The 27804-nt window shown below is 42.8% G+C and overlaps 3 protein-coding genes across 3 annotated transcripts in view; 2 read left to right on the plus strand and 1 right to left on the minus strand.

Annotated features, from left to right (window-relative positions):
* Positions 1-3255, plus strand: part of LOC311144324 (palmitoyltransferase ZDHHC8B-like) — a gene marked incomplete at its 3' end in the record, with an annotated part of 89676 nt that extends 86421 nt beyond the window's left edge. The window contains 4 exon segments of the mRNA XM_084180359.1: positions 805-873; positions 876-910; positions 1115-2211; positions 3099-3255. Of these exon segments, the coding sequence (XP_084036485.1) occupies positions 805-873; positions 876-910; positions 1115-2211; positions 3099-3255 (1358 nt within the window).
* Positions 3256-7764: 4509 nt separating this feature from the next.
* Positions 7765-14106, minus strand: LOC311144936 (ran-specific GTPase-activating protein-like). The gene is made up of 6 exons (XM_084181120.1): positions 13931-14106; positions 11657-11793; positions 11218-11375; positions 10775-10903; positions 10578-10646; positions 7765-10087 (listed from the first exon to the last, which is right to left on the minus strand). Exons 1-6 carry the CDS (start codon positions 13943-13945, stop codon positions 9957-9959), a joined length of 639 nt encoding a protein of 212 aa, XP_084037246.1. The 5' UTR covers positions 13946-14106; the 3' UTR covers positions 7765-9956.
* Positions 14107-15041: 935 nt separating this feature from the next.
* trmt2a (tRNA methyltransferase 2 homolog A) lies at positions 15042-27778 on the plus strand. Its single transcript, XM_084180323.1, has 12 exons — positions 15042-15132; positions 15432-16102; positions 16456-16564; positions 19346-19527; positions 21286-21400; positions 21967-22082; positions 22170-22281; positions 26291-26413; positions 26626-26701; positions 26895-27011; positions 27124-27220; positions 27324-27778. The coding sequence occupies exons 2-12, from the start codon at positions 15435-15437 to the stop codon at positions 27532-27534; spliced, it is 1926 nt and encodes a 641-aa protein (XP_084036449.1). The 5' UTR covers positions 15042-15132; positions 15432-15434; the 3' UTR covers positions 27535-27778.
* The last annotated feature ends 26 nt before the right edge of the window (positions 27779-27804 follow it).

Below are 27804 nucleotides of genomic sequence, written 5' to 3' on the forward strand. Positions count from 1 at the left end.
CCTCGTTCTCACTCTCCCTGTGTTTCTCTCTCTGTCTCTTTTTGTTTCTTTCTCTCTCTGGTGTATTGCCCCAAACTGCTCCTCTCTGGCCCCCTAAAAGCGCTCCATCTCAGTGCTAGTTAGTGACTTATAGCTAGTTGGGCTTGATGAATGAACTCAAGCATGGCAGGCCTCTATGGCTCTTCATCAGCGAGTAGAAATTAAGTGTAATTTGTCATGAATGGGCCTGGTTCAGTCAATCTGCTCCAGATTTGTTATGACTGGATGTGGGTATGCAGACCCGCAAGCCACTGCGGCCCCTCGTGATGAGTTCTGATTTTTTGTGGCGCCCACCCCCATCAAAGTTGCCCATTCCTGATCTATAGTGTCATGGGTGCATTATGTCTGGAGCTCCTTCCTGACAGTTATTTCAATCACTGTAGCTCTACTGCCACTTGGTGGTGTTGTATGTTACTGCATTATTTGCAATGACAAAATCACTGCATCACAACAAGATTTACCTAACAACATTGCTAGGACATGTCCAGTGTCTGTTGTACCGAAAAAGTCAAAGCAAGATTTCCATGCAAGGACGATTCCCTTGTGATTTTGTCTGTATATGTTAGTTTCTGAATGTCTATTCTTTCCTCCATTTGCCTTTCTGTTTTAGCTTGAGATGGCTTTCACAACATAATGAGATATGAAGGCTCTGATGATGACAACACTATCAATTCTAACACACCATAAAATGGATGCTTACATCCTTACACCAGATAATAGTCTGTCTCTCACAGTAACATTGTCTTTTCTGTCTTCCCCTTCCAGATAGTTCCCTGTCCGGCAAGACCCATCCCTCCTCCCCGGCCATGTACAAGTACCGGCCCTCGTTCGGCACCATCCTAAAGTCCATTACCACGCGGCAGGGGAGAAGGTCAGACTAAATGACTGAATTGTAATAGTAATTGCAAACAGGCTTACCCAATACTTTGCTGTATTCCTGCACAGTTGCGGAGGGTGACTGCATATAAATTAACAGCTCTTTCAATTTTTTATAAAAATGTTTTCATTATAGTATGGGCTAGTCAAAATAATAGTCCATATTCCTCACTACTTCTGTGTTGTTTTGTGTTGTCAGATTGTAATGCCTGATGACCACTGTAAGGCGTCAGCCATCTTGGAGGAGGGCCGTTGCCATGTCGACTACCGCTCAGAGCCCAACCTGGACCTGCCTGACTACCGCAACGCCCCTCTCCACCGATCCTTCCAGTCCTCCCCACTGCAGCTGGACTCCTACCCCATCACCTCCAGCTCCCTCAGCCTGAAGCATGCCTACCAGCGCAGGGACAAGGGCCAGCTGCCTGTCCTGCAGCCTGAGACAGTCACCGCCACCCCCTACAAGAGCGTCTTCTCCCCACTGTCCAACCGCAACAGCAGCCTCTCCTACGACAGCCTGCTCAACCCCAGCATTTCCCCAGCCACCGCAGCCGAGTGCATAGCCCACCCCGGCATGCCCTCTATGGGCTCACACTCACCCTTCCTGCCAACCAAAATGTGCCACGTGCGGGGGCCTGAACCTCAGATCCAGAGGCAGCAGGTCCCCCCCAGCTTCAGCCCGGTGTTGGGCTCCAGGGGGATGGGGTTGAGCAGGGGCAGGCAGTCCCCCCAGGACCGGGACCTGTCCCCGGTGCGCTACGACAACCTCTCCAAAACCATCATGGCCTCCATCCAGGAGCGTAAAGAGATGGAGGAGAGGGAGAAGCTGCAGCTGCTGCACCACGGGGGGCGCTCCCAGGCTCAGTCCTATGCCCAGGCTCAGGCCTATGCCCAGGCTCAGGACATGTTCGACAGCTCTGGAGGGTACGGCCTGCCTCCCAGCGCCTGCTACCCCGACGGTCCCCGGGGCCCCAGCTCCAGAGGCCCCACGCCCCCAGCCTACGGAGGTTCCAGGGACAACCTGATGGGGGTGGGGGTGGTGAGCTATGGGCCTCGGACCCCCGTGCTGCGCTCCTCTGGTGGCTCCTCTCTGGTACGTGCCCCCAGGACTTCCTCCAGCTCCCTGCACACTGACAGCAGCATGCAGGGAGGCAGGGCCCCTGAGCCCCTCTGCCGCTCCCCGGCCCAACAGCCCCACCACTCCCCCGCCATGCCTCGATCCCCCTCCTACACCCACAAGAAACTCTCCTTCATCCACGCCCTGGAGAGGACAGACTCACCCCGCCTGGGTGGCCCAAGGTACGAATCCTAACATACCCCTAACGTCTCCTGGGGTGCATGAAATGAGCTGAGGGGCTGGGTAGGGGAGCAGAACTCACTCCCCACAGGAAGCCCTGAAGCTCTGATGCCCTGCTGGCTGACTGGGTAGAAACCAGCGGTGGATGGGCTCTAGTCCCCCACACAGGATGAGTAGTGAGCCTCGGAGAGCTAAGGCTAGGTGTTAACATGTAGCATCTGTATACATACAGTTTCCTTCAGATATTATACCCTTTTATCCTAATTAAGTACTGTGCATGATATATGTCACTGGATTTTATTGTTTTGCCTTCATAGGAAGTATTTTTCTAAGTTGTCTGTCATGATGAATAAAGTTGCATTACCCCACCATAATTTCCTTCTGTTTGCATGCTTTTCTCCCTCCTGTCACTCTCTTCCATCTGGGAAGGGAACATTAACATCTACATCTCTCTATGCATGTTTTTAGCACCTACAGAAAATCCATACAAACCTACATTATCACTAACAACAAACTATGGTTTTACCCCTTATTTCACCAAATGTAATTCAGATTTTTGGGTCATGAATACACCAGTCATGGTAATTTATGCTAGCACCAGCAGGTATACTGGCATGTGTTTCATTACTCCTCTAACTAGTGTCATGGTCATTTCCATACTGCATGCTCCTGGGACCAGCCACACAACACCAACTACTAACACCACCAGAACATGCATGCGAGAACAATACGCAGATTTTCTGGTGTGACAACGGAATTACCTTTCCATGTAATCTGTGTTTATACTGCATGTGCATGTATGTAGATGGAGGGAGAGATTATATCTAAAGCTAAGTTAGTTCTCACTTCAAATAACTATGCCCTCTCTTGTTTTTTTCTCCCCATTCAGAGAGGCCATGATGCAAAGTAAAGTGAATGGGCAAACGGACTGCCATCTAGGGCCCAACAGCTCCAGTGCCCAGGGCACCACTCTCAGCCCTAGCCGCCACAGTAATGTCAAAAAGGTGACCGGGGTGGGTGGCACCACCTATGAGATATCTGTGTGAAAGGGCTGGGGCCCGGGGCGCCAAATCTTGAGGGAGGAGGCAGCATTCTCATGGCATCCACATCCAATGACAACAACAACCGTGCTACACAGAGAGGATTCTCTTCGACCTTTGACCTTTTTTTATTAGATTTTGACCAATCAGGGGCACATAGCATTTCCTACTTGGGAATTATTGGCCAATCAGAGGACCTCTGCTCTTTCCGGGCCTAGCCCTTGGTCTCTATGTGTCTGTACTAGACGAGTGGGCTGTAATAAGTGTGTGTTTGATGGGAAAGGAGAAACTTCAACCTAAAGAGGGCTGAGGTTTGTACTGAGTGTGTTGTTGAATTTTGTGGCTTGTTGCGTTGGTCATCAGTGGACAGTCTGAATAAGATCTTAAATGTGTTGTTTACAGCGTCTCTCAGTTGCGGTCTAGGTGCTGTTCTGTTTGATCACACTCACTAACCACCCACCCAGGCCATGAGAAGTTAACACCCAGACACCCAAACACATACAGATGATGCCACATGTCTTTGTTCAGACACATTCTCTGAAATAGCAATGGTATGGCGAGCCACCTCCAACCCAAATAGTCAAGCATACAGCACCAATCCATTAGATTCAAGCATACAGCACCAATCCAATAGATTCAAGCATACAGCACCAATCCATTAGATTCAAGCATACAGCACCAATCCATCAGATTCAAGCATACAGCATCACTCCATTGGATTCAAGCATACAGCATCAATCCTTTTGGATTCAAGCATACAGCATCAATCCATTAGATTCAAGCATACAGCATCAATCCATTAGATTCAAGCATACAGCGTCAATCCATTAGATTCAAGCATACAGCATCACTCCATTGGATTCAAGCATACAGCATACCTCTTATGAATTCAAGGTGCTTCACATATCCTGTCCAACTGACCGTGTCTGTCTTGTCCATCAACAACATGTTGGCCATTACTGAGCAGCAAAGAGAGAAGATAGCTTAGTGGCTAAGAGCGTTGTGCCAGTAATCGAAAGGTCGCTGGTTCTAATCCCTGAGCCGACTAGGTGAAAAATCTGCCGATGTGCCCTTGAGCAAGGCACTTAACCCTAATTGCTCATGTAAGTCGCTCTGGATAAGAGCGTCTGCTAAATGACGTAAATGTAAATGTAAGATCACATCGCACCAGTCAGTGTTAGATCAATACAATCTAGAATGGATATCAAACTGTTAAATGGTGATACAACAGTGCTGTGTTGCACTCAGAGACACAGGTCTTGAATGTCTCCAACTCTACATTTATCCTCTATGAGTTTTGAGGAGGTGTTTTAGGGCTTACAGTACAGGAGCATATTCATCTCAACTCTAGCTGAGCTCCAGTATTTATTTCCCTTCATAAACTGTGTGGTTCGAGCCCTGAATGCTGATTGGCTGAAAGTCGTGGTATATCAGACCGTATACCACAGGTATGAAAAAACATTTATTTTTACTGTTCTAGTTACGTTTATAACCAGTTTATAATTGCAATAAGACACCTTGGGGGTTTGTGGTACATGGCCATTATACCACGGCTAATGGCTGTATCCAGGCACTCCGCATTGCGTCGTGCATATGAACAGCCCTTAGCCGTGGTATATTGGCCATATACCACACCCCCTCGTGCCTTATTGCTTAAGTATACCATAAGCTACAGTTATCAGTAACATAGTCCAACATCCTATCTATTGATTTCAATGTTATGTTAGAGTGACCTGCCGTAACAGACCAGTGCTAAGAAGATACACAAAAGCCTCTGCTACTGAGTGTTACAGAGGTGGCTGTTATCTGTGATCCATCCTGAATACCTCAACAAAACGGTCCTCACCATATTCAGTACAACTCCCACCAGCTAGCCAGTCAGCCATGCACAGCCAAAACATCTGATAGGCAATTTATTACTTTTGTGACTTAGTATTTTTTGTAAAATAGGTCTACCCATAATAAGTTATGTTAAAGCCATGTATAATTGTGTTTTGTTATGATTCATATCAAGAGTGGAAAAACCTTGAAAATCAATGAGGTCTTCCGCTGTGTTACAACATGAAAACCTGTCACTCATTTTTATTTAGTAGTTTTTTTTATTGATTTGTTTTTTTTATACCCAACCTTTCGAAAATGTTTGATACATCTTGCTTTTTATACAGATACTCAAGCTTGGAATGGATGTTTGGATTTTGAGTGGATTTTTTTGGATAATTTTAACCTAAGTGAATTAATTATTAAGTACCATAACCCATACAGGGAAGGGGGTATACTAGTTTGTTGTATTTTGCAGTGTAAAAGACGTTATTGATGAAGCAATGTAAAGTCAAACAAAGCAGATGTCATAAAAAAAAAGTTAGGTTAAAAAGTGCCAAAGGTGGCTCTTAACCTGATTCTGTTAAAGCTCTGGGTGCTCCTGACATCCATCTACTTTCAGCAGCTGTCTGGCACAGCAAACTAATGCAATTACAAGACATGAGGAAAGTCATAGATAAAACTATGGGACAGTTTTTTTTTTTTTGTGCACTAATGAAAAGAAGATATAGTTTGATAGGTACATACATCTATTATTTTTGTTCCTTAAAAAAAACACTGATTAAATGTAGCATGAAAGTTTCCCTCTGTTTTGTATCTTTATTTTCTTGTTTGTAAAAGGCTCAGAACATTTGAGGTGAGAAATGTCACCTGGTCATTTGCACGTTGTTAGTGTTGATGACAGAATTTACATGGATGTAAATGACTCTTTGTTTGCAGCTACACACCGCACCCATTAAATTACCATTGTGGCCTTTCAAGAGGTCAATGATGTTTACTGCACAAAGAAATCTAATAGAATATGACCGGTAGCCAGATTGCACTGTGGGACAACCACCTATGAAATGCCACCAATAATTCTAAACATGCTTATGGCTGAATGGTCCCACTTATGGATGGTAGACAAATTTTTAAGAAATTATTTTACCTATTCATTGAGATACTCACTTTACCTGAAAGTACCATAATTGTAGATATCGTGTAATAGATGTATATATTGGTATGTGACCCTCACATTGGAGAGAGTACAGAAGAGAATACCCCTTGCCATGTAATGTTCTTTTAGCCTCTTATTTGTGGCACATACCATTCCAGTTCTCCATCTTTTCATATTACCGGTTCAATTGCAGACCATAAGCTTCAAATATGATGATACAAATTGATAACAACTGGTCCAACCCCATAGCAGACCCTAATTGTATTATATTAAACGTGGCTTGTTAGGTTAATATGCCATACTATTTTCAGTTGAATACAGTATTGGGTGGTCACTTGTCTCATAATAGTTTTAATTTAATATTGAGATGATCACCTGTTTTGTGGGAATTAAAATATTTAACTCCAATTCACCTGTGGTCCTTACAGGTGACCGACCCAACATTGTTGATACATATTTGAACCTTCCCCTTCAAGCACAGAAGCACATATGACAAAAGTGATTGTTGTTATTCTTCCTTTAGATTTATTTTTGCTGTGCTTTGCTGTCTGATGGATATTTCACCAAGAGCTTGATTCAATCCTTAACACTGAAGTTTGATTCGAGTCCCAAGTCACCTCACCTGAACAATATGAACTATTGCAGAATACCTGTTGCTGTATGTCTTGCTTATCATAATCAGATGTAGTATTTTGTAACATTTGTCATATGAATGGGGAAAAAAGATATAGAAAGTATATTGGAAAAACTGTTAATATACATGCTTTATTATTTTTGTTGAAAGGAAATATTTGCCACTTGATGACAGATTTAGAATTAAAAAATGTTTGTCAAGCCTATGGATTCACTAGATTGATGTTGATTCATTTCAGGGACACAGATCAAAATGTTTGTATTTGTTCAATGAGATTTCAGTTCTTTTTAACGTCCTCCGAAACAGCACCATCTGGTGGAATGTATTAGAATATGTATTAGAATATATCTTACTGGATAATTTGTGTATAAACATTTTATTCCAGACCATCTTGCAAGGCAGACAGCATTGACTTTCCATACCGAACTGACTCTAATGCGCTTAGGAATTCCTCACTAGGGCTGGCACAATTACCGTATAACCGCGTAACCGACGGCTATGGATGAAGACCGTCATGATAATAAAATAACTGTCATAGCTGTTTAAAAAATGGTGTGGAATAAACAGCTGACTGAAGACGGGACAGCCGGCTATTCGTACGGTTGAGTCCGTTTCTGCTGTAACATGGACTCTACAACGTGACAACTTTGTTGCTCTTTGCTGAAACAAGCAAGGTGTTGTAGCAAACGAGTCTTCGGTTGCCTAGGCAACACCCCCTCCCTATAGCAGCAGCACATGCAGTCAGGTGTGGAGGATAGGAGAAAATGTGCATATTTTACTAAAAATACAAAAAATTGTTATTCTGGTGACCACGGTCATTTGGCTGACCAATAACCGTCATCCAAAAATCCATCACCGTCAAAGCCCTATTCCTCACTCCACATAAAATAGCAAAGACAGACAAAAAGGTATTTGAGAGCTTTTATTGGAAGGTGGAGGAAACATCTTAAACCATTTGAGTGCAAATGAAAAGCAACATTCCATCCATGCACATGTATTTACAGATGCACTGGCACTTCGATGCAGGGTCAACTCACAGTTAGTGGGGACAGGTTAGGACGGTGAGCACACCTGATACTGCATCAATACACTCTTCCACTATATATTTTCTACATGCTTTAGTTTCAGTTTTGAGGGAATGCATTATGACCTAAAAACAAACTTGAGCCACCGAGAAGGGGACCCAAGCCAGAACGTACTGTAGCCTACACTTAAGTCTGATAAATCGTTGTCATTAATTTTGATTTGGTGTGATCAGTCTTCAACAACAACAAAATGAAACTAAATCAAAAACACTTTTCTGATTTGCTGAATTAAGTGAATGAGATCATCTGCAGTAGCACCTCTGAGCGAGCAGCGGACTACAGTTCCCAGAGTACACCTGATTTTACCAAGCTACGGCTGCATCTCAATGGTCCAAAGTGTCTTCCTCTACTAATTTCCTCCCATTCACCTGAACCAGGGATGGGCAACTCCAGTCCTCAGGGGCCAGAGTTGTCACACTTTTTCCCCATCCGTAGCAAACACAGCTGATTAAACGAATTGCATTCTAAACTGAAGATCATGACTAGTTGATTATTGGAGTCAGGTGTGTTAGCTGGGCAAAAGTGTGACACCAATCAGTCTCCCGACTAGAGTTGCCAATCCCTGAACAAAGTCAACAGGTGAACGCAAATTCCTGCCTGGTAAGCATCCACCACATTGCTTTCCCTTTGCCTGTATTAAGATCTGTAAAGACGAAGGAGAGGATACAAAGAGAGGATGCCTCCATATTGAGATTCGTGCCAAGACATGACCGCTCCTCACTGCCCGTTTTCCATACTTGTGGTGCTAACAAGCAGTCCTCTTCCCTATAAGCTAACCTTTCTTCTGAATAACAAAAGACTTACCCAATGTGGGAATTACCAATATCACAAGCCTCATTTCACAGTATGCCAAGTTGACACTGATACCCCTTTCATATACAAAGACCCCATTAATGTACCACAACTGCTTATTTTTACCTGCTTTTTGGTATATCTGAAAGGGGTAGGGGTAAAAAATATGGCAAATGAAAAGCCACCTAAAGACCTGGTCATGATTCCTGCATTTTCACAGTCCCTATAACCCAGCATTTCCCAAACTCGGTCCTCCAGACCCCAAGGGCACACATTTTGGTGTTTGCCCCTAACACTACACAGCTTATTCAAAGCTTGATGATTAGTTGAGTTGAATCAGCTTTGTAGTGCTAGGACAAAAACGTGCACCCCTTAGAATTTGGGAAACCCTGCTGTAACCAAAATACAGGTATCGGATCTGTGTGAATGAGAGTAGGTGTGTTTTGCACCAGGTGAAAGCCAGCTCAAAACAAAAGTGACGTAATTAAGCACATGGCGTAATGAGTAGGATTCTGTTTTCACATGCAAATGTGATTAGTTACCTGCCTTCCCAATTAAATCTAGTTAGAAAATTCTAACATTATGGAAAAATAAACGTTTCTGGACGATACACCATGCTTCCTTGTTGACAACATCACAGATTACTGTTATATTTGAGAAGGGCGCTTCTCCCTCACCGCTTTTGCCCATTCACGTCACGGGCCATAGACTGGTGCCCCCCAGCCAAGCATAATCGAATCCACCCAGTGGTGCTCTGCTTTTTTGCAGGTAAATACAATAACACTTCCATTGTTTAATACCTCCCTAATTTGAAATGCAAACAGCCCACATGGATTAACACCCCCCACCCGTTTCAATTTGAAAGTGGTAAATAAAGGGGCAGTTTGAAAGGGGTTCATATAAAACATGAGCCTTATATGTATATATTTGTTTTACAGGTAATACACCACATCTGTCTGAAATGAGTATGAGTGACAGATGAGCAGAACAGACAACTTGTTTTCCATGATGGAAAAAGGACAGGGCGGGTGGGGAGGGGCACATTTTAATGAATGGATAATATTTTTGCGGCACCAAGGTCTTGTGATCTCTCGAGGTAAACAAATCGTTTAAAAAAACTAAATAAATCAATATGCAAGTGTCCAAATTCAGTTTCTTTAGAGTCTATTGTAGAAAAAGAGGAAAATGACAAGTTGAAGATCAGTAAAGCAAGTTCTTGGTTTCATTTCTTCTCTTCTGCTGCCGCTTTCTCCTTTTTCTCCTCCCTCTTATCCTCTGTCTTGGTCTTGTCGTCTTTTACAGATAGTTCCTCCAGTTTCTCTGCCACTTTGTTTGCACTGTCAGTGTTTTCTCCTGCAGAGAACAGAAAGATGATATTAACTATTTGTAAGTCTGGTGTGTCATGGTGGCCCGATGACGGAGCAAACACGTTGGCCAAGACAGGCTCCACACTACAACAACAGGGTTGATGGGAACAGTCTTCTTCATGTAAGAGCTTGTTTTGGGGCATTGGGGATGCCTGCCATTTGAATGACAGAGTATTCCATCTTGAGTGTTTCACAAGTATTTTTGTTCCACTGATACATTCGGTTATCTAAACTGGGTAGTGATTAACATGTTCAGAAGGTCACAATGGCTGTTTTTTGTAATTAACACTGCAGCGACAACAATTCTAAGTGTGAACATACTAACACTAGCCTAATAGTAAGCCAGTGAGTTGTTGCATTCTACATGTTAATTTAGCAGACATAAAAAGTTCCAGGTTGGAGTGAGCGGCAGAGAACAGAATTGTCTGCATACTGGCTATGAAAAATAATGTGATAAAAAATAATTGTACACCAACCTGATCCGTCTTGAGATTTTTGGACTTCCTCCTTGCATTCATCGAACTTCACCTTAAATTTCTGAGCATCTGAAAAGGACAAAAGTTATTTTAAACCCCATCCACACATTTTGACAGATCACACTTTTAGCATGGGAAGCCGACTGAATTGTAAAAAGCTAATGCAGTGACTGAAATAGATGTGTTGTCACACTCACTTTCTGCATTGAGGAAACGGATTGCCAGGAGTTCAGGTTTGGGATGCTCATCAGCGAAGTCGGCAAGTGTGTTCCATACCCATGCCCTGTCGCTGCCGGCGTTGGGCTTCAACTCCATCACAGGGAAAACTGAAAGAGCAGAAAGATTAAAAGGATTTAGGCCACTGACCCATAGAATCACAGTATGAAAATGTATGCACTCACTAAAACTGTAAGTCGCTCTGGATAAGAGCGTCTGCTAAATGACTAAAATGTAAATGTAAAATGTAATATCTATACAATTACTTGTTTTGCTTATATCTCACCATCATCTCATACTCAAAATGACAATTCAGTGGACAGGCAACATCAATGCATGGGTTAATGGACAGGTTTCTGTCCGACAAGACAGCACTGCGGTGATAAACGCTACTGCCTGAGACAGGAAGTGTTCAGTGACTCACTGTTGTGATTGGCACAGATCTTTAAGGTCCGGTCTCGCCTCATCAACAGGCGGATGGTGCCCTTCTCTTTGTGTTTCAGGAGCTTGACGTCGCCTGTGCCTCGCTCCTTCCACTCTGGTGGGTCGTTCTCAGAGGCAAAGCGGTAGAGCTTCGCCCGCCTGAGGGGAGAGACAATATGGGTAGAATGCTGAGGCTTTGGAGGGAATCAGTATCAATACCTGGGTGACAAAGGGCTGGATAGTTTCATAACACTTGAGACAAATCTTAACTTCTACTTAAGTTAACATTTCACGTAGTCTCCAATTGACAGTGCATGACTAAGGGAACTGTTTATGAATTTACCAATTTGAAGTTAGGATTCGGCCCTAAAAGAATGACACATTTTGTATTGTTCAATGAGTTAGGCTATTCAAAGCGAAATCTTTCAGCATCAGCTTACATTTTGAACAGTTCCTCCTCGTCCTCCTCTAGCGTCTTCACATCCTGCTCTGGAAGAGACACGATGGGCTCATAATGGGGATCGTGGTTTGATTCTTCTACATTGTCTGTTGAAGTCTCCTGCTCTTCTGGTGTTTCCTATTAAAAAAGTATTATTTGAAAACATGTTAAGGACAGCATTTAGAGTTCAAATTGATAAATTGAGAATAAAAATAATGGGCTTGTGGTTCCACGTGGATTGTCATGTCCTTTCAAGTTAGTGTAATGTACTTTACAAGTCCGTTTTTCAGACTGTAAAAACAGTAGGGTCCACCAACTGACTGCAGAGGGATGTGAATAGAGGGATTTGAGAGATCAGGCTTTGGAGGTTATCTTTTGTGTGCAATTTGCTGTGGCAATTAAACAGTGTCACTGGTGCGGAGCCAAGCACATTTGCTGCTGGATGACTTTACAAAAGGCCTTGCGAATCCATATAGTGTAGTCCCGTATAGCTCAGTTGGTAGAGCATGGCGTTTGCAACGCCAGGGTTGTGGGTTCGATTCCCACGGGGGGCCAGTCTGAAAATGTATACACTCACTAACTGTAAGTCGCTCTGGATAAGAGCGTCTGCTAAATGACTAAAATGTAAATATGATCTCACACTTACTACAGAACTTGTAATATGGCCTAGCATTACATAATCAGTGATAAAACTACTCAGACAAACACTCCTTACAGGAGGATGAAAGGAAGGTGAAGCAGATTGACAATAACGTTTCTGTTTCCTGGACAACTAACTTTAGCTAGTTAGTAACATAAGTAGTTACATGTGAGCTAGACAAATTTGCAGTCAGCTACTAAAAAACTAATCTGACAAGAATATCAGCATGCCATCTAGCAAGCTACTGCCATAGGATATATTTACTAGCTGCATGAACCAAATGTATGAAAGGAGCGCGTGTGGCTCCATGCTTTCGAGTGTACTGTAATGGCTAGCTACAACTTAGCTAGCAACATGGATCCATACAAGACTATAGGATGTTGCTAGCTAAGTTGTAGCTAGACATCACAGTAGTACTCCAAAACGTGGAGCCAACGGGCCCATTTTATAAATTTGTTCAGGCAGCTAGTAAATAAATCCTACGGCAATACTGTAGCTTGCTAACAGTAGATGGCTTGCTGACATTCTTGTCAAGCTAGTTTTTTGGTAGCTGACTGCACATGTCTAGCTACCTCTTTCATGTACAAACAGTAACGTTAGCTACATACAGTACGTTACTAGTTACCTAAAGTTAGTTGTCCAGGTAACAGAAAAGTTACTTTTGTGATTGTCCACTTACTTCAAATCAACCGTTGTCTTTTTTTTTTTAGCGATAATTAAGTTATCTGCTTTATTATATAACTGTCATAACTTAGATAGCATGTCAATGTTTACATCATAGCTAGCTAGTTACTTAGCTAAATGGATAAACAATCACTGATAAAGTTGACGCTAGTTTCTTTCGGCCTGGAGTTAGCCAGCCAGCTAGCTTGCTAACGTTATCTAGGCCATTGCGAAAGCACCAGACCAGCTAGTAGTAGGTTAACGTTAGCTAACTAGAGATGAAACAAAGGTTTGGCTATTGTGTCACTGACACATAGCTAGGTAAATGCAATTACCCACTCTGTTAAATCAATGCAAACAAACAGTGTAAGCTCAGGACGCAATTAATAAAAATAAAAATAAATGTTATCTAGCTACTGTAGCTAATGTCTGAGGAACTGGCTTCTTGTTGCCAACTGACTGGCTAACAGTAACAATTACTGTACATTACGAGTTACGTTCGACAACTCTTACCAAAGCCAAATACTGTCCAAGTGATATCGCAGGCAAATACATATGACGTTTAAATAATAAATTGTGAAAGTAGTGGTGGCACGATTATATACTTGTTAGCTAGCTAATGCCTGGCTAGTTTGCTGTTGGCTAGCTAGTTAACGTTAGCTAGCTTTGGACCAGGTATAATGAAGGGCGGCAAAATATTAAGTTGCCCACTTTTGACACATACAAAGGCATAACTGATTTACCATTGTCTGGTAAATGTTGTTTTGAGGCCAATTTACACTTTTTATCCCCAATATTGATGTATAACAAGGTTGTTAAAAATCAGCATCCCTACCCGGCATTTTTATCTTCCCGGGTACAACCCTAGCAAGATAAACTTTGAGAATGCCAAGCAAAACATCACGATTGAAATAAAATGTACATTTAATTAAATGCACGACACATAAATATGTTCAAAACTCATAACCTCACCTTCGGATCTGCCATGTTAATGTAGATGTTTGTAGATTATGGAATTTAGTTAGATTGATTCAAAACCAAAAACTCGCCGTTCCTCTCTTCCTGCTGTAGATTTCGCGCGCCGAAATGTCCTACTCGCGTTTTTCCCCATTCCAGCACCCCTCCACTTTCGACACTATTTTAAAGGGCTTTACATTGAGCCATAAAATAACTTATAAAACGTATAAAATGCTCTTTACCAAATACAATAATTACGAACATGATTACACTCTGTTTATTATTGTTTTCTTTATTAAATATGGTTATTTGCTTGCAGTGCACTTCAAAGTCTACTCTAGGCATTTCATAACTATGTAAAAGATTGCTGCATATCTTCAAAACTGGCATGTGTGTTTGAAACATGGATAAATACATAGCTAGCTAAAATGTCAACAAAAGTAACAACCTGATACCATGCAACCAAAGAGATTTTATAACTAACCCAAGATAGACCAGAGCCTGTCGTTTCCAATGGGAGCAAATTAATCATAGTGGGCAGAACAAGCAAGAAGGTGGGCAGAGCCAAGCACGAGCTAGTGAGATTCTATTGGCGCGTTCTAGCATTTATTTGCATATTTCCATTAGGGAACGCCTACGCTGTGAAGTGCAATAACTCAATTCGCCCTTGCACTCCTTCTAAACAACGCAGTCCACTCTGTTTGATACATATTGTAGTTTTGGAAACAGAAAATCGTATAGAGATCAAATGTTTAATCGATGAGAAAATTAGCAGAATGTCGACCAAAATCCATATCGTTCTTCTCCCACTGCCGGGCACTTGGCTTCTGCTCATCACCTTATTTGGTAGTGAGTGGACAAATCAACCGGATGCTTCACATTTATACATCCGGTGAAATATCGGGCTCATTGGTCTATCTGTGATGACATTTTTGTAGATCTAGCACCTTCGTCACTTCCTGTGTCGGAAAATGTTAAAAAATGTTTCTAGATGTATCATTCCAATATAACACAATTAGCAGGAATCATGCAGAATGCGTTCAAAAAATTGTCAGTGGAAATATATAGTGAAGTCATAAAAAAAAAAATATCGCATCATGTCAAAGTTCATATTTTGCACGTGTCCCACAACATGGCAGCCCGCAGTTTCTTCTAGTCAGAAGTGAATTGCCCATAAGCAAATATTATTTGTCAGAGCTGTAAGAGCAAAAGTGAAGGTAACTTTCTTGTTTGCTCTTCTGTATAGTAATATCCTAGGCTAGCCGTTCTTTTCAGTGCTAAATTATGCTCGTGCTTTTGTTAATTTGCTTTGCTAAATCTCAGCCACTTTGCTACACTCACTGTAACTGTAACAACTCTGTAAGATCTGTAACTTCCTTGGTGCATACCTAAAGAAAACAGTGCAGAAATAGTGCATGTCTGATATGTGTATTTTCAAATGTCACTTATGAAATGCAGACTGATAGTCCAGATGAAGCATACTTTTGTTAATGATGTCAACTATCCCCCCAAACAGAACATGACAGATGTTGGTGACATCCCAGTGGTTGTTTCTCCATCACTGAAAGAGGAGACGACATCTGACCCCAAAGAAGATACAGTAGATGGGGTGAAAACAGATGAACCCAAAGAAGATGCAGTAGATGGGGTGAAAACAGATGAACCCAAAGCTGAAGGTGGAGGAGAAGAAGCAGCTTCTTCCGACCCTAATAATCTTTACCGCTACGTCCAAGCGGACCTCTTCACCTCTGAGATCTTCAAAGTGGAGATCCAGAACCTTCCCAAATTCATCGGTTTCAATGACCTGAAGAAGTTCCTAGAGAAGCATCGCCTTAACCCACACAAGATCAAACTGTTCGGGAAGCAGACGTTTGCCTTCGTCACCTTTAAGAACGAGGAGGAGAGGGACAAGGCCATGAAGATGGTGCATGGCATGCAGTGGAAGGGCCGGGTGCTCAGTGTGCGCCTGGCCAAGCCCAAGGCGGACCCTATGCTCAGGAAGAGGGGGCGGGATGAGGCTGGGGGTGCCGGGCAGCCCCCCTCCAAGCGGCAGGAGGCAGAGGAGGATGAGGCACCCCTCAGCGTACAGATCGCCAACGTGGTGACGCCCCTGTGGAACGTGCCTTATGAGGAGCAGCTGAGGAGGAAGGAGCAGGAGGTGGAGGGGGTTCTGCAGAGACTGGCCAGGTAAAGAGACGTGTATAGGCCCATGCCATGTGTGGCTTCTGGTTCACTTCACAAGAATAGCCTCAAGTGGGGCATCGATAGGATTACTGCAGTCTATTGCATTATATCCTGTCTTATTATATCCTAACATGAAAGACACCACAGAAATGTACTAATGAGATGACTTCATAGTTTATAGATGACTTTAAGGCCTTTATCTGGTCCTTCCTTTGCTCTAATGAACGGAACAATTGGATGTCTTTATTTGAGTATGCCTTTAATAACAATTGCCTGCAGAGAAGTGTGTTACTCAAACTACACAAAGGAAAACTGACTGTACATCATGTTATTATGTCCTCCCCTTTTCTGTTCAGAGAAATAGGCAACACCAACAAAGCGATGCTGCCCTGGCTGTTTGTGCAGAAGGAGAAGTACAAGAGAATGTGTTGCCCTCTGGAAGACATTCGCCCATCTCCGTCTCAGGTACAATGCCATACTGTAGAAACCTCTCTCTGAGTACTGTTGTTTTGAGACCCCCAGGATGTTATATTTAAGCAATAAGGCCAGAGGGTGTGTGGTATATGGCCAATATACCACGGCTAAGGGCTGTTCTTATGCACAACGCAACACGGAGTGCCTGGATTTAGCCCTTAGCTGTGGTATATTGGCCATATACCACAAACCGGTTACCAACGTAATTAGAACAGTAAACAAGTAATTTTGCATCATACCCGTGGTATATTGTCTCGTATACCACGGCTTTCAGCCAATAAGCATCCAGGGCTCGATCGACCAGTTTAAAAAAAAATAAATTTATTTATTTCACCTTTATTTAACCAGGTAAGCCAGTTGAGAACAAGTTCTCATTTACAACTGCGACCTGGCCAAGATAAAGCAAAGCAGTGCGATAAAAACAACAACACAGAGTTACATATGGGGTAAATAAAACATAAAGTCAAAAATACAAACAGAAAATATATATACAGTGTGTGCGAATGTAGTAAGTTATGGAGGTAAGGCAATAAATAGGCCATAGTGCAAAATAGTTACAATTTAGTATTAACACTGGAATGATAGATGTGCAAATAGAGATACTGGGGTGCAAATTAGCAAAATAAATAACAATATGGGGATGAGGTAGTTGGGTGGGCTAATTTCAGAATGGCTGTGTACAGGTGCAGTGATCGGTAAGCTGCTCTGACAACTGACGCTTAAAGTTAGTGAGGGAGATAAGAGTCTCCAGCTTCAGAGATTTTTGCAGTTCGTTCCAGTCATTGGCAGCAGAGAACTGGAAGGAATGGCGGCCAAAGGAGGTGTTGGCTTTGGGGATGACCAGTGAGATATACCTGCTGGAGCGCAGACTACGAGTGGGTGTTGCTATGGTGACCAGTGAGCTAAGGTAAGACTGGGATTTGCCTAGCAGTGATTTATAGATGACCTGGAGCCAGTGGGTTTGGCGACGAATATGTAGTGAGGGCCAGCCAACGAGCGTACAGGTCAAAATGGTGGGTAGTATATGGGGCTTTGGTGACAAAACGGATGGCACTGTGATAGACTACATCCAATTTGCTGAGTAGAGTGTTGGAGGCTATTTTGTAAATTACATTGCCGAAGTCAAGGATCGGTAGGATAGTCAGTTTTACGAGGGCATGTTTGGCAGCATGAGTGAAGGAGGCTTTGTTGCGAAATAGGAAGCCGATTCTAGATCTAACTTTTGATTGGAGATGCTTAATGTGAGTCTGGAAGGAGAGTTACAGTCTAACCAGACACCTAGGTATTTGTAGTTGTCCACATACTCTAGGTCAGACCGCCGAGAGTAATGATTCTAGTCGGGTGGCGGGTGCAAGCAGCGTTCGGTTGAAGAGCATACATTTAGTTTTACTAGTGTTTAAGAGCAGTTGGAGGCTACGGAAGGAGTGTTGTATGGCGTTGAAGCTCGTTTGGAGGTTTGTTAACACAGTGTCCAATGAAGGGCCAGATGTATACAAAATGGTGTCGTCCGCATAGAGGTGGATCCGAGCTTCACCAGCAGCAAGAGCAACATCATTGATATACACAGAGAATAGAGTCGGCCCGAGAATTGAACCCTGTGGCACCCCCATAGAGACGGCCAGAGGTCCAGACAACAGGCCCTCCGATTTGACACATTGAACTCTACTCTAGTTGGTGAACCAGGTGAGACAGTCATTAGAGAAACCAAGGCTATTTAGTCTGCCAATAAGAATGCGGTGGTTGACAGAGTCGAAAGCCTTGGCCAGGTCGATGAAGACGGCTGCGCAGTACTGTCTATTATCGATCGCGGTTATAATATCGTTTAGGACCTTGAGCGTGGCTGAGGTGCACCCATGACCAGCTCGGAAACCGGATTGTATAGCGGAGAAGGTACGGTGGGATTCGAAATGGTCAGTGATCTGTTTAACTTGGCTTTCAAATACTTTCGAAAGGCAGGGCAGGATGGATATAGGTCTGTAACAGTTTGGATCTAGAGTGTCACCCCCTTTGAAGAGGGGGATGACCGCGGCAGCTTTCCAATCTCTTGGGATCTCAGACGTTACAAAAGAGAGGTTGAACAGGCTAGAAATAGGGGTTGCGACAATTTCGTCGGCTAATTTTAGAAAGAAAGGGTCCAGATTGTCTAGCCCAGCTGATTTTAGGGGTCCAGATTTTTCAGCTCTTTCAGAACATCAGCTGTCTCAATTTGTGTGAAGGAGAAGCGGGGGGGGCATGGGCAAGTTGCAGCGGAGGGTGCAGAGCTGGTGGCCGGGGTAGTGGTAGCCAGGTGGAAAGCATGGCCAGCCGTAGCAAAATGCTTGTTGAAATTCTCGATTATTGTAGATTTATCGGTGGTGACAGTGTTTCCTAGCCTCAGTGCAGTGGGCAGTTGGGAGGAGGTGCTCTTATTTTCCATGGACTTTCCATGGTTTATAATAGGCCTACATATGGCTGCCTGCCCTGGCAACCTGGGGTGAACCTTTGCTGTCCCAGCCTGCATAGGTTTTCTGTGACTACATCAAGAAGCTGAAATCATTATGGGCTTTTTAGTTGTGGGGTTGATTTAACTAAGTCCAGATGCACTCTGGCATTTTGATCATCCTGCTGAAAATGAGTATCTCAGCTACCAGCAAGGGGTTTGACAACCTGGTGTCTTAACGAAATACATACACTAACTGCACTCCCTGTCTGGGTATGCACATGCTGAACTTTGACCTTAAACATCCCTTTGAAAAGAGTCGTCTTCTTCTTTCCCCTACTCTTATCATGCAGATTGAATACAGGAACAAGTGTGAGTTTGTCATTGGTATTGGAGCGAATGGAGAGGATAAGACCATAGGCTTCAGACTGGGGAAGTACAAAGGGGGTTCCTGTGCCGTGGTGGGACCTTCAGACAGCATCCACGTCACCACTGAGGCCAAGAGAGTGGTCAGTGAGTTCCAGAAATTCATCAGGTATTAATGACATCTTACTGAGAGGGAGGCCTCATCTCTGTCCTGCACTGATCCCGCCCTGATCACAAGACTCAATGTCACGTCTCAGTTAAATATTCTGTCCACTGTATCATATCTGCCCTATATACACAATTTTAGCTACATACTGGTTTTAGCATGCAACCAGAAGGAATCAAAAATAACGCTGCACATGGTAATACAGTAGCCTGGTGGCCTCAGATCTGTTTCTGCTGTATAGCCAACTCTTCTGGTTGTCAACTATATAGCTTCAACAGCTCTAGGACCACCAGGCTAGCAAAATGGGGGTGCTAGATGTACAGTTGAAGTCCGAAGTTTACATACACCTTAACCAAATACATTTCAACTCAGTTTTTCACAATTCCTGACATTTAATCATAGTAAAAAGTCCCTGTCTTAGGTCAGTTAGGATCACCACTTCATTTTAAGAATGTGAAATGTCAGAATAATAGTAGAGAGAATTATTTATTTCAGCTTTTATTTATTTCATCACATTCCCAGTGGGTCAGAAGTTTACATACACTCAATTAGTATTTAGTAGCATTGCCTTTAAATTGTTTAACTTGGGATAAACGTTTCGGGTAGCCTTCCACAAGCTTCCCACAATAAGTTGGGTGAATTTTGGCCCATTCCTCCTGACAGAGCTGGTGTAACTGAGTCAGGTTTGTAGGCCTCCTTGCTTGCGCACGCTTTTTCATTTCTGCCCACAAATGTTCTATAAGATTGAGGTCAGGGCTTTGTGATGGCCACTTCAATACCTTGACTTTGTTGTCCTTAAGCCATTTTGCCACAACTTTGGAAGTATGCTTGGGGTCATTGTCCATTTGGAAGACCCATTTGCGACCAAGCTTTAACTTATTGACTGATATCTTGCTTCAATATATCCACATAATTTTCCTTCCTCATGATGCCATCTATTTTGTGAAGTGCACCCGTCCCTCCTGCAGCAAAGCACCCCCACAGCATGATGCTGCCACCCCCGTGCTTCACGGTTGGGATGCTGTTCTTCGGCTTACAAGCCTCGCCCTTTTTTCCTCCAAACATAACGATGGTCATTATGGCCAAACAGTTCTATTTTTGTTTAATCAGACCAGATGACATTTCTCCAAAAACTACGATCTTTGTCCCCATGTGCAGTTGCAAACCGTAGTCTGGCTTTTTTATGGCGGTTTTGGAGCAGTGGCTTCTTTTCCAAGTTGTTTAAAGGCACAGTCAACTTAGTGTATGTAAACTTCTGACCCACTGGAATTGTGATACAGTGAATTAAGTGAAATAATCTGTCTGTAAACAATTGTTGGAAAAATTACTTGTGTCATGCATGAAGTAGATGTCCTAACCGACTTGCCTAAAATAGTTTGTTAACAAGATATGTGTGGAGTGGTTGAAAAACAAGTTTTAATGACTCAAATCAAATTTTATTTACATTTTACATTTGAGTCATTTAGCAGACGCTCTTATCCAGAGCGATTTACAGGAGCAATTAGGGTTAAGTGCCTTGCTTAAGGGCACATCGACAGATTTTTCACCTAGTCGGCTCGGGGATTAGAACCAGCGACCTTTCGGTTACTGGCACAACGCTCTTACCCACTAAGCTACCTGCACATACACGTGTTTAGCAGATGTTATAGCGGGTGTAGCGAAATGCTTGTGAACCTAAGTGTATGGAAACTTCTGACTTCAACTGTAAATAATGTTATCACTTCTTTTGACCCATCATTTGGACTTTGTTTATCTAAACAGGACAACCCCATACTCAGTGTACAGCCCTGAGACATACGAGGGCCACTGGAAGCAGCTAACAGTGCGGACCACAAGGACCAAGCAGGCCATGGCTATGGTGTTCTTTAACCCACAGGTACAAATAAAACATGTTTCAATGTGGTTAATAATACATTATAAACTGGGTGGTTCGAGCCCTGAATGCTGATTTGGCTGAAAGCCGTGATATATCAGACCGTATACCACAGGTATGACAAAACATTTATTTTTACTGCTCTAATTACGTTGGTAACCAGTTTATAATAGCAATAAGGCATTGCGCCGTGCATAAGAACAGCCCTTAGCCATGGTATATTGGCCATATACCACACCTTCTCGGGCCTTATTGTGGTCCTCTGTAGCTCAGCTGGTAGAGCACGGCGCTTGTAACGCCAAGGTAGTGGGTTCGATTCCTCGGGACCACCCATACACAAAAAAATTTATGCACACATGACTGTAAGTCGCTTTGGATAAAAGCGTCTGCTAAATGGCATATTATATTATTATAAATAAAGAATGTAATGATTCTTAGATCATAATGTGTACATTTCTGTACCACAGCCCAAACTTGTATTTATCGCTGGATTCTTTAGCTGAACAATATAAGTGTAGTGACTCTCCTTTCAAATCCTGTCATTTATTCTTGCTTTTTCTACTTTGCAGAAACTTGAGGAAAAAGAACTAAACGCCCTGAAGAGCTCAATTAAAGAGTATTTCACAGAGGGTGACGGGAAAGAGAGTGGTGTAACCGCTCTGTACTTTGTGTCAGAGGGACAAAGGTAAGATCATTAGAAAAACAACAATTTAACGGTGTGAGAATGCACATGGAAATGTTGTGATTGACAGATAATGTTGTGTTCACTAAGGCAATCCCCTAACCCGGAGGACTTGCCGTGTGAGCTGGTAGTTGGAGAGGAGTGTATTCACGAGGAGCTTCTTGGCCTGAAGTTCAGGATATCCCCCCATTCTTTCTTCCAGGTTAGTATCCCATGTCACGTATCGTAGCTGTAGAGTCTTCACCTATTTACTTACCATCTTCAGTCCATTTGGCATTGTTTTTTAAATTATATTTCATTATATAGAGATACTGTATGTTGTATTTCCTCCGCCATTTTAAGAGCCTCCAAGTTAGTGTCTCTGAGGTACAGCACTATAAACTCATACTACTCAAACTAAAATACAGTGGGTATCATAAGTATTCATACCCTTGGATTTCTTCACATTTTATTGTTTCAAAGTGGGAATAACAAGGATGTAATTGTCCTTTTTTGTCAACGATCTACACAAAATATTCTGTCAAAGTGGATGACAAATTCTAACGTTTTTTAAAGATTAATGAAAAATAAAACACTTGATTGATTAGATAAGTATTCACCCCCCCACATTTGGCAGCGATTACTGCTGTGAGTCTTTTTTTAAGTCTCTAAGAGCTTTGCATACCTGGATTTTAAAAATTCTTCAACCTCTGTCAAGGTGTTGGTGGTAATATCTATACAGCAATTTTACGTCAAAAAGCAGATTGAAGTCAAGATTGAAGTCAAAACTATAACTTGGCCACATTCACTGTCTTCTTGGTAAGCAACTCCAGTGTAGATTTGGCCTCGTGTTGTAAGTTATTGTCCTGCTGAAAGGTGAAATCCTCTCCCAGTGTATTGTGTGAAGCAGGTTTTCCTCTAGGATTGTGCCTGTGCTTAGCTCCATTCCATTTCTTTTCATCCTGGAAAACTCGCCAGTCTTTGCCGATGTCAAGCATAACCATACCATGATTCAGCCACCACCATGCTTGAAAATAAGGAGGCAATTACTCAGTGATGTGTTGTGTTGGATTTGCCCCAAAGATAAGGCTTTGCATTTAGGCCAAAAAGTGTATTCCTTTGCAGTGTTTTTGTTGTTGCAGTATTACTTTAGTGCTTTGTTCCATACAGGATGCATGTTTTGTAATATTTTCACTCTGTCATTTACAGTACATTCGGAAAGTATTCAGACCCCTACTTTTTCCATATTTTGTTACGTTACAGCCTTATTCTAAAATGGATTAACTGACATTTGTTCCTCCTCAATCTACACACAATACCCCATATTGACAAAGCAAAAACAGGTTTTTAGAAATGTTTGCAAATTTATTACAAATAAAAAACGGAAAAACCTTATTTACGTAAGTCTTCAGACCCTTTGCTATGAGACTCGAAATTGAGCTCAGGTGCATCCTGTTTCCATTGATCATCCTTCAGATGTTTCTACAACTTGATTGGAGTCCACCTGTGGTAAGTTCAATTGACTGGACATGATTTGGAAAGGCACACACCTGTCTATAAGGTTCTACAGTTGACAGTGCATGTCAGAGCAAAAACCAAGCCATGAGGTCAAAGGAATTGTCCATAGAGCTCCAAGACAGGATTGTGTCGAGGCACAGATCTGGGGAAGGGTACCAAAACATTTCTGCAGCATTGAAGGTCCCCAAGAAGTGGCCTCCATCATTCTTAAATGGAAGAAGTTTGGAACCACCAAGACTCTTCCTAGAGCTGGCCGCCCGGCCAAACTGAGCAATCGGGGGAGAAGGGCCTTGGTCAGGGAGGTGAACAAGAACCCGATGGTCACTCTAACAGAGCTCCAGAGTTCCTCTGTTGAGATGGGAGAACCTTCCAGAAGGACAACCATCTCTGCAGCAATCCACCAATCAGGCCTTTATGGTAGAGTGGCCAGACGGAAGCCACTCCTCTGTAAAAGGCACATGACAGCCCGCTTGGAGTTTGCCAAAAGGCACCTAAAGGACTCTTAGACCAACCTGACATAGCTTGAGAGGATCTGCAGACAAGAATGGGAAAAACTCCCCTAATACAGGTGTGCCAAGCTTGTACCGTCATACCCAAGAAGACTCAAGGCTGTAATGGCTGCCAAAGGTGCTTCAACAAAGTAATGAGTAAAGGGTCTGAATACTTATGTAAATGTGATATTTCAGATTATCATTTTTTATAGATTTAATAATATTTATAATGCTTTGTCATTATGGGGTATTGTGTATGGATTGTTGAGGGGGGGAAAACAATTTAATCCATTTTAGAATAAGGCTGTAATGTAAAAAATTAGGAAAAAGTAAAGGGGTCTGAATACTGTCCGAATGCACTGTAGGTCATTATTGTACAATGTTGTTGATCCATCCTAAGTTTTCTCCCATCACAGCAATTGAACTCTGTAGCTGTTTTAAAATCACCAATGGCCTCATGGTGACATCCTGAGCAGTTTCCTTCCTTCCTGAAGCTCAGTTCAGAAGGATGACTGTATCTTCGATGTGTCTGGGTGGTTTAATACATCATCCACAGCATAATTACTAACTTGACCATGCTTCAATGTCTGATTTGTTATTGTTACCCATCTACCAATCACTGCCCTTCTTTATGAGGCTTTCGAAAAGCTCCCTGGTCTTTGTTGTTGAATCTGTGTTTGAAATTCAATACTTGACTGAGGGACCTTACAGATGTATGTGAGGGACAGAGGAATGGGTAGGCATTCTAAAATCATGTCAACCCCTATTGTTTCACACAGTGAGTCCATGTACACTGAACAAAAATACTGAGTTACAGTTCATATAAGGAAATAATTTAATTGAAATAAATTCATTAGGCCCTAATCTATGGATTTCACATTACTGGGAATACAGATATGCATCAGTTGGTCACAGATACCTTAAAATAAAGGTAGGGGCGTGGATCAGAAAACCAGTCAGTATCTGGTGAAACCAACATTTGCCTCATGCAGCGCGACATATCCTTCGCATAGAGTTGATCAGGCTGTTGATTGTGGCCTATGGAATGTTGTCCCACTCCTCTTCAATGGCTGTGCGAAGTTGCTGGATATTGGCGGGAACTGGAATACGCTGTCGTACATGTCGATCCAGAGCATCCCAAACATTCTCAATGGGTGACATGTCTGGTGAGAATGCAGGCCATGGAAGAGCTGGGACATTGTCAGCTTCCAGGAATTGTGTACAGATCCTTGCGACATGGGGCCATGCATTATCATGCTGAAACATGAGGTCATGGCGGCGGATGACTGGCACGACACAACGCCATACACGCTGTCTGCCATCTGCTCGGTGCAGTTGAAACCGGGATTCATCCTTGAAGAGCACACTTCTCCAGCGTGCCAGTGGCCATCAAAGATTAGCATTTGCCCACTGAAGTCTGTAACAACGCCAAACTACAGTCAGGTCAAGACCCTGGTGAGGATGACAAGCACACAGATGAGCTTCCCTGAGACGGTTTCTGACAGTTTGTGCAGGAATTCTTTGGTTGTGCAAACCCACAGTTTCATCAGATCTCCAGGTGGCTGGTCTCAGACGATCCCGCAGGTGAAGATGCCGGATGTGGAGGTCCTGGGCTGGCGTGGTTACAGTTGAACGCTCCCTCAACTTGAGACATCTGTGGCATTGTGTTATGTGACAAAACTGCACATTTTAGAGAGGCCTTTTATTGTCCCCAGCACAAGGGTAATGATTGTTGTTTAATCAGCTTCTTGATATACCACACTTGTTGGATCATCTTGGCAAAGGAGAAATGCCCACTAACAGGGATGTAAACAAATGAGAGAAATAAGCATTTTGTATGGAAAATCTCGGGGATCTTTTATTTTGGCTCATGAAACATGGGACCAACACTTTACATGTTGCGTTTTATATTTTTGTTCAGTGTAACTTTTTATTATGTGATTTGTAAAGCCACATTTTACTCCTGAACTAATTTAGGCTTGTCTAAACAAAGGGGGTGAATACTTATGCAACTACTATATTTTAGTTATTACAATTGTATTAATTTGTAAAAATGTGTATAATTTTCTTTTCCCTTTGACATTATTGAGTATCCTATGTAGGTAAATGACCAAAAAAATATCACAATTAATTATATTTCAATCCCACTTTGTAACACAACAAAATATGAAAAAATCCAAGGGGGATGAATACTTATGATACCCACTGTATGTCACTGACCAGGTGAATACAGGGGCAGCAGAGGTGCTGTACTCAGCTGTAGGAGAATGGGCCCAACTGGACAAGGACAGCACTGTGCTGGACATATGCTGCGGGACAGGAACCATCGGCATCTCCCTGGCTAAGGTACTATAGAGAACAAGAGAAATGTGTTCGTTGACTTATAAAGACATGGCATCCTACATACTTTACATGCAGGGTTGGGAGTCAATTCCATTTCAGTTAAGGAAGTAAACTGAAATGGTATTTAACACAACCCTCATTACAACTGTATGGATCAATCTGTATGGAAATGGAATAGTCCCTGTTGACACTGTGCCGCACACTGTGTCCTGCAGAGGGTGAGGAAGGTGATTGGGATAGAGATGTGTCAGGAAGCTGTGAAGGATGCCAAAGTCAACGCGAAGATCAATGGTAAGAGGCGTAATCAGATTGGTGCCTGGCGTCTACTGCCGCTTGACCAATGTGCCTAGGAGTTATGCCTGACATACAGTACATGTTCAAATCTAATATCCAAACTCTTTTGAATATTCCCTGACCTCTGCCTAATCAATCCATTTGCTGTAGTGCCATGAGAGAGAACCTGACTGTGACTGAAATGTTTCAGGGCTGAGTAACATTGAGTTCCACTGTGGAAAGGCTGAAGACGTGTTCCAGATGGTGCTCAACGCTGTCGTGTCCCCCAGCATCACAGCTATCGTGGACCCACCCAGAGCGGGCTTACGTATGTTACAAAATATACTGAAGCTTTTCTTCCACACACAATCAGTTTGTCCGTGCACTGTATATTTCAATTGAGTGAAAGGACATACAGTAATTGATTGTCTACAATCTAGATTCAAAGGTCATTCTGGCAATCAGAAGAGCGGAGCATCTGAAAAGGCTGGTTTATGTGGCATGCAATGCCAAGGCAGCCATGAACAACTTCATAGAGTGAGTAATAATACCCTGTCCTTTTTCATTCTGCACTTGCAGGCCATACATTCAGTATGTCTTCTCCATGGGGATTCTGGTTCTAAATTCGATCTCTGTGTAGTCTGTGCAGGGCTCCCTCCAAGCGTGTACGTGGAGCTCCGTTCCGTCCGGTGCGGGCCATGGCTGTGGACCTCTTCCCCCAGACCATGCACTGTGAGATGCTGCTGCTCTTTGAGAGGGTGGACTACAGCTCCAAGAGTAGCAGTGAGAAACCTGAAGAAATGACCCAGGGCACTAGCGAGAAGCTGGAAGAGACAACCACCACAACTTAATACTACAACCTTTGACCCTTTGCAGTCTCACTATCTGCTCATTTCAAGTTAACGGTTTTCTACTTACTGGTTCTACACGTTAATATCCAATAACATTTTCCATATGTGGATTCTGTAGTTCTTATACTGTACCATTTAGGGGCAGGATAACATAACACTGCATTTGTTTAATACTGCCTTGGTTATCTTGATGCGTAATAATATTGTTTTACAACTTAAAAATAAAAAGATCCCAGTAAAATAAGCCCTTGTTAATGATGACTAATACAG

This window comes from Coregonus lavaretus, assembly GCF_964263955.1.
Source record: "Coregonus lavaretus genome assembly, chromosome: 17".
Taxonomy (NCBI): Eukaryota; Metazoa; Chordata; class Actinopteri; order Salmoniformes; family Salmonidae; genus Coregonus; species Coregonus lavaretus.

What these genes read in the sequence shown, in the direction of transcription:
- trmt2a (XM_084180323.1), top strand. Translation starts at nt 15,435, where the DNA reads ATGACAGATGTTGGTGACATCCCAGTGGTTGTTTCTCCATCACTGAAA. An exon ending in GTTCTGCAGAGACTGGCCAG is followed by an intron (nt 16,103 to 16,455) that starts GTAAAGAGACGT and finishes TTTTCTGTTCAG; the next exon opens with AGAAATAGGCAACACCAACA. An exon ending in TTTGTGTCAGAGGGACAAAG is followed by an intron (nt 22,083 to 22,169) that starts GTAAGATCATTA and finishes GTGTTCACTAAG; the next exon opens with GCAATCCCCTAACCCGGAGG.
- LOC311144936 (XM_084181120.1), bottom strand. An exon ending in GATCTGTGCCAATCACAACA is followed by an intron (nt 10,904 to 11,217) that starts GTGAGTCACTGA and finishes CTGCTCTTTCAG; the next exon opens with TTTTCCCTGTGATGGAGTTG. An exon ending in AAAATCTCAAGACGGATCAG is followed by an intron (nt 10,088 to 10,577) that starts GTTGGTGTACAA and finishes TGTTCTCTGCAG; the next exon opens with GAGAAAACACTGACAGTGCA.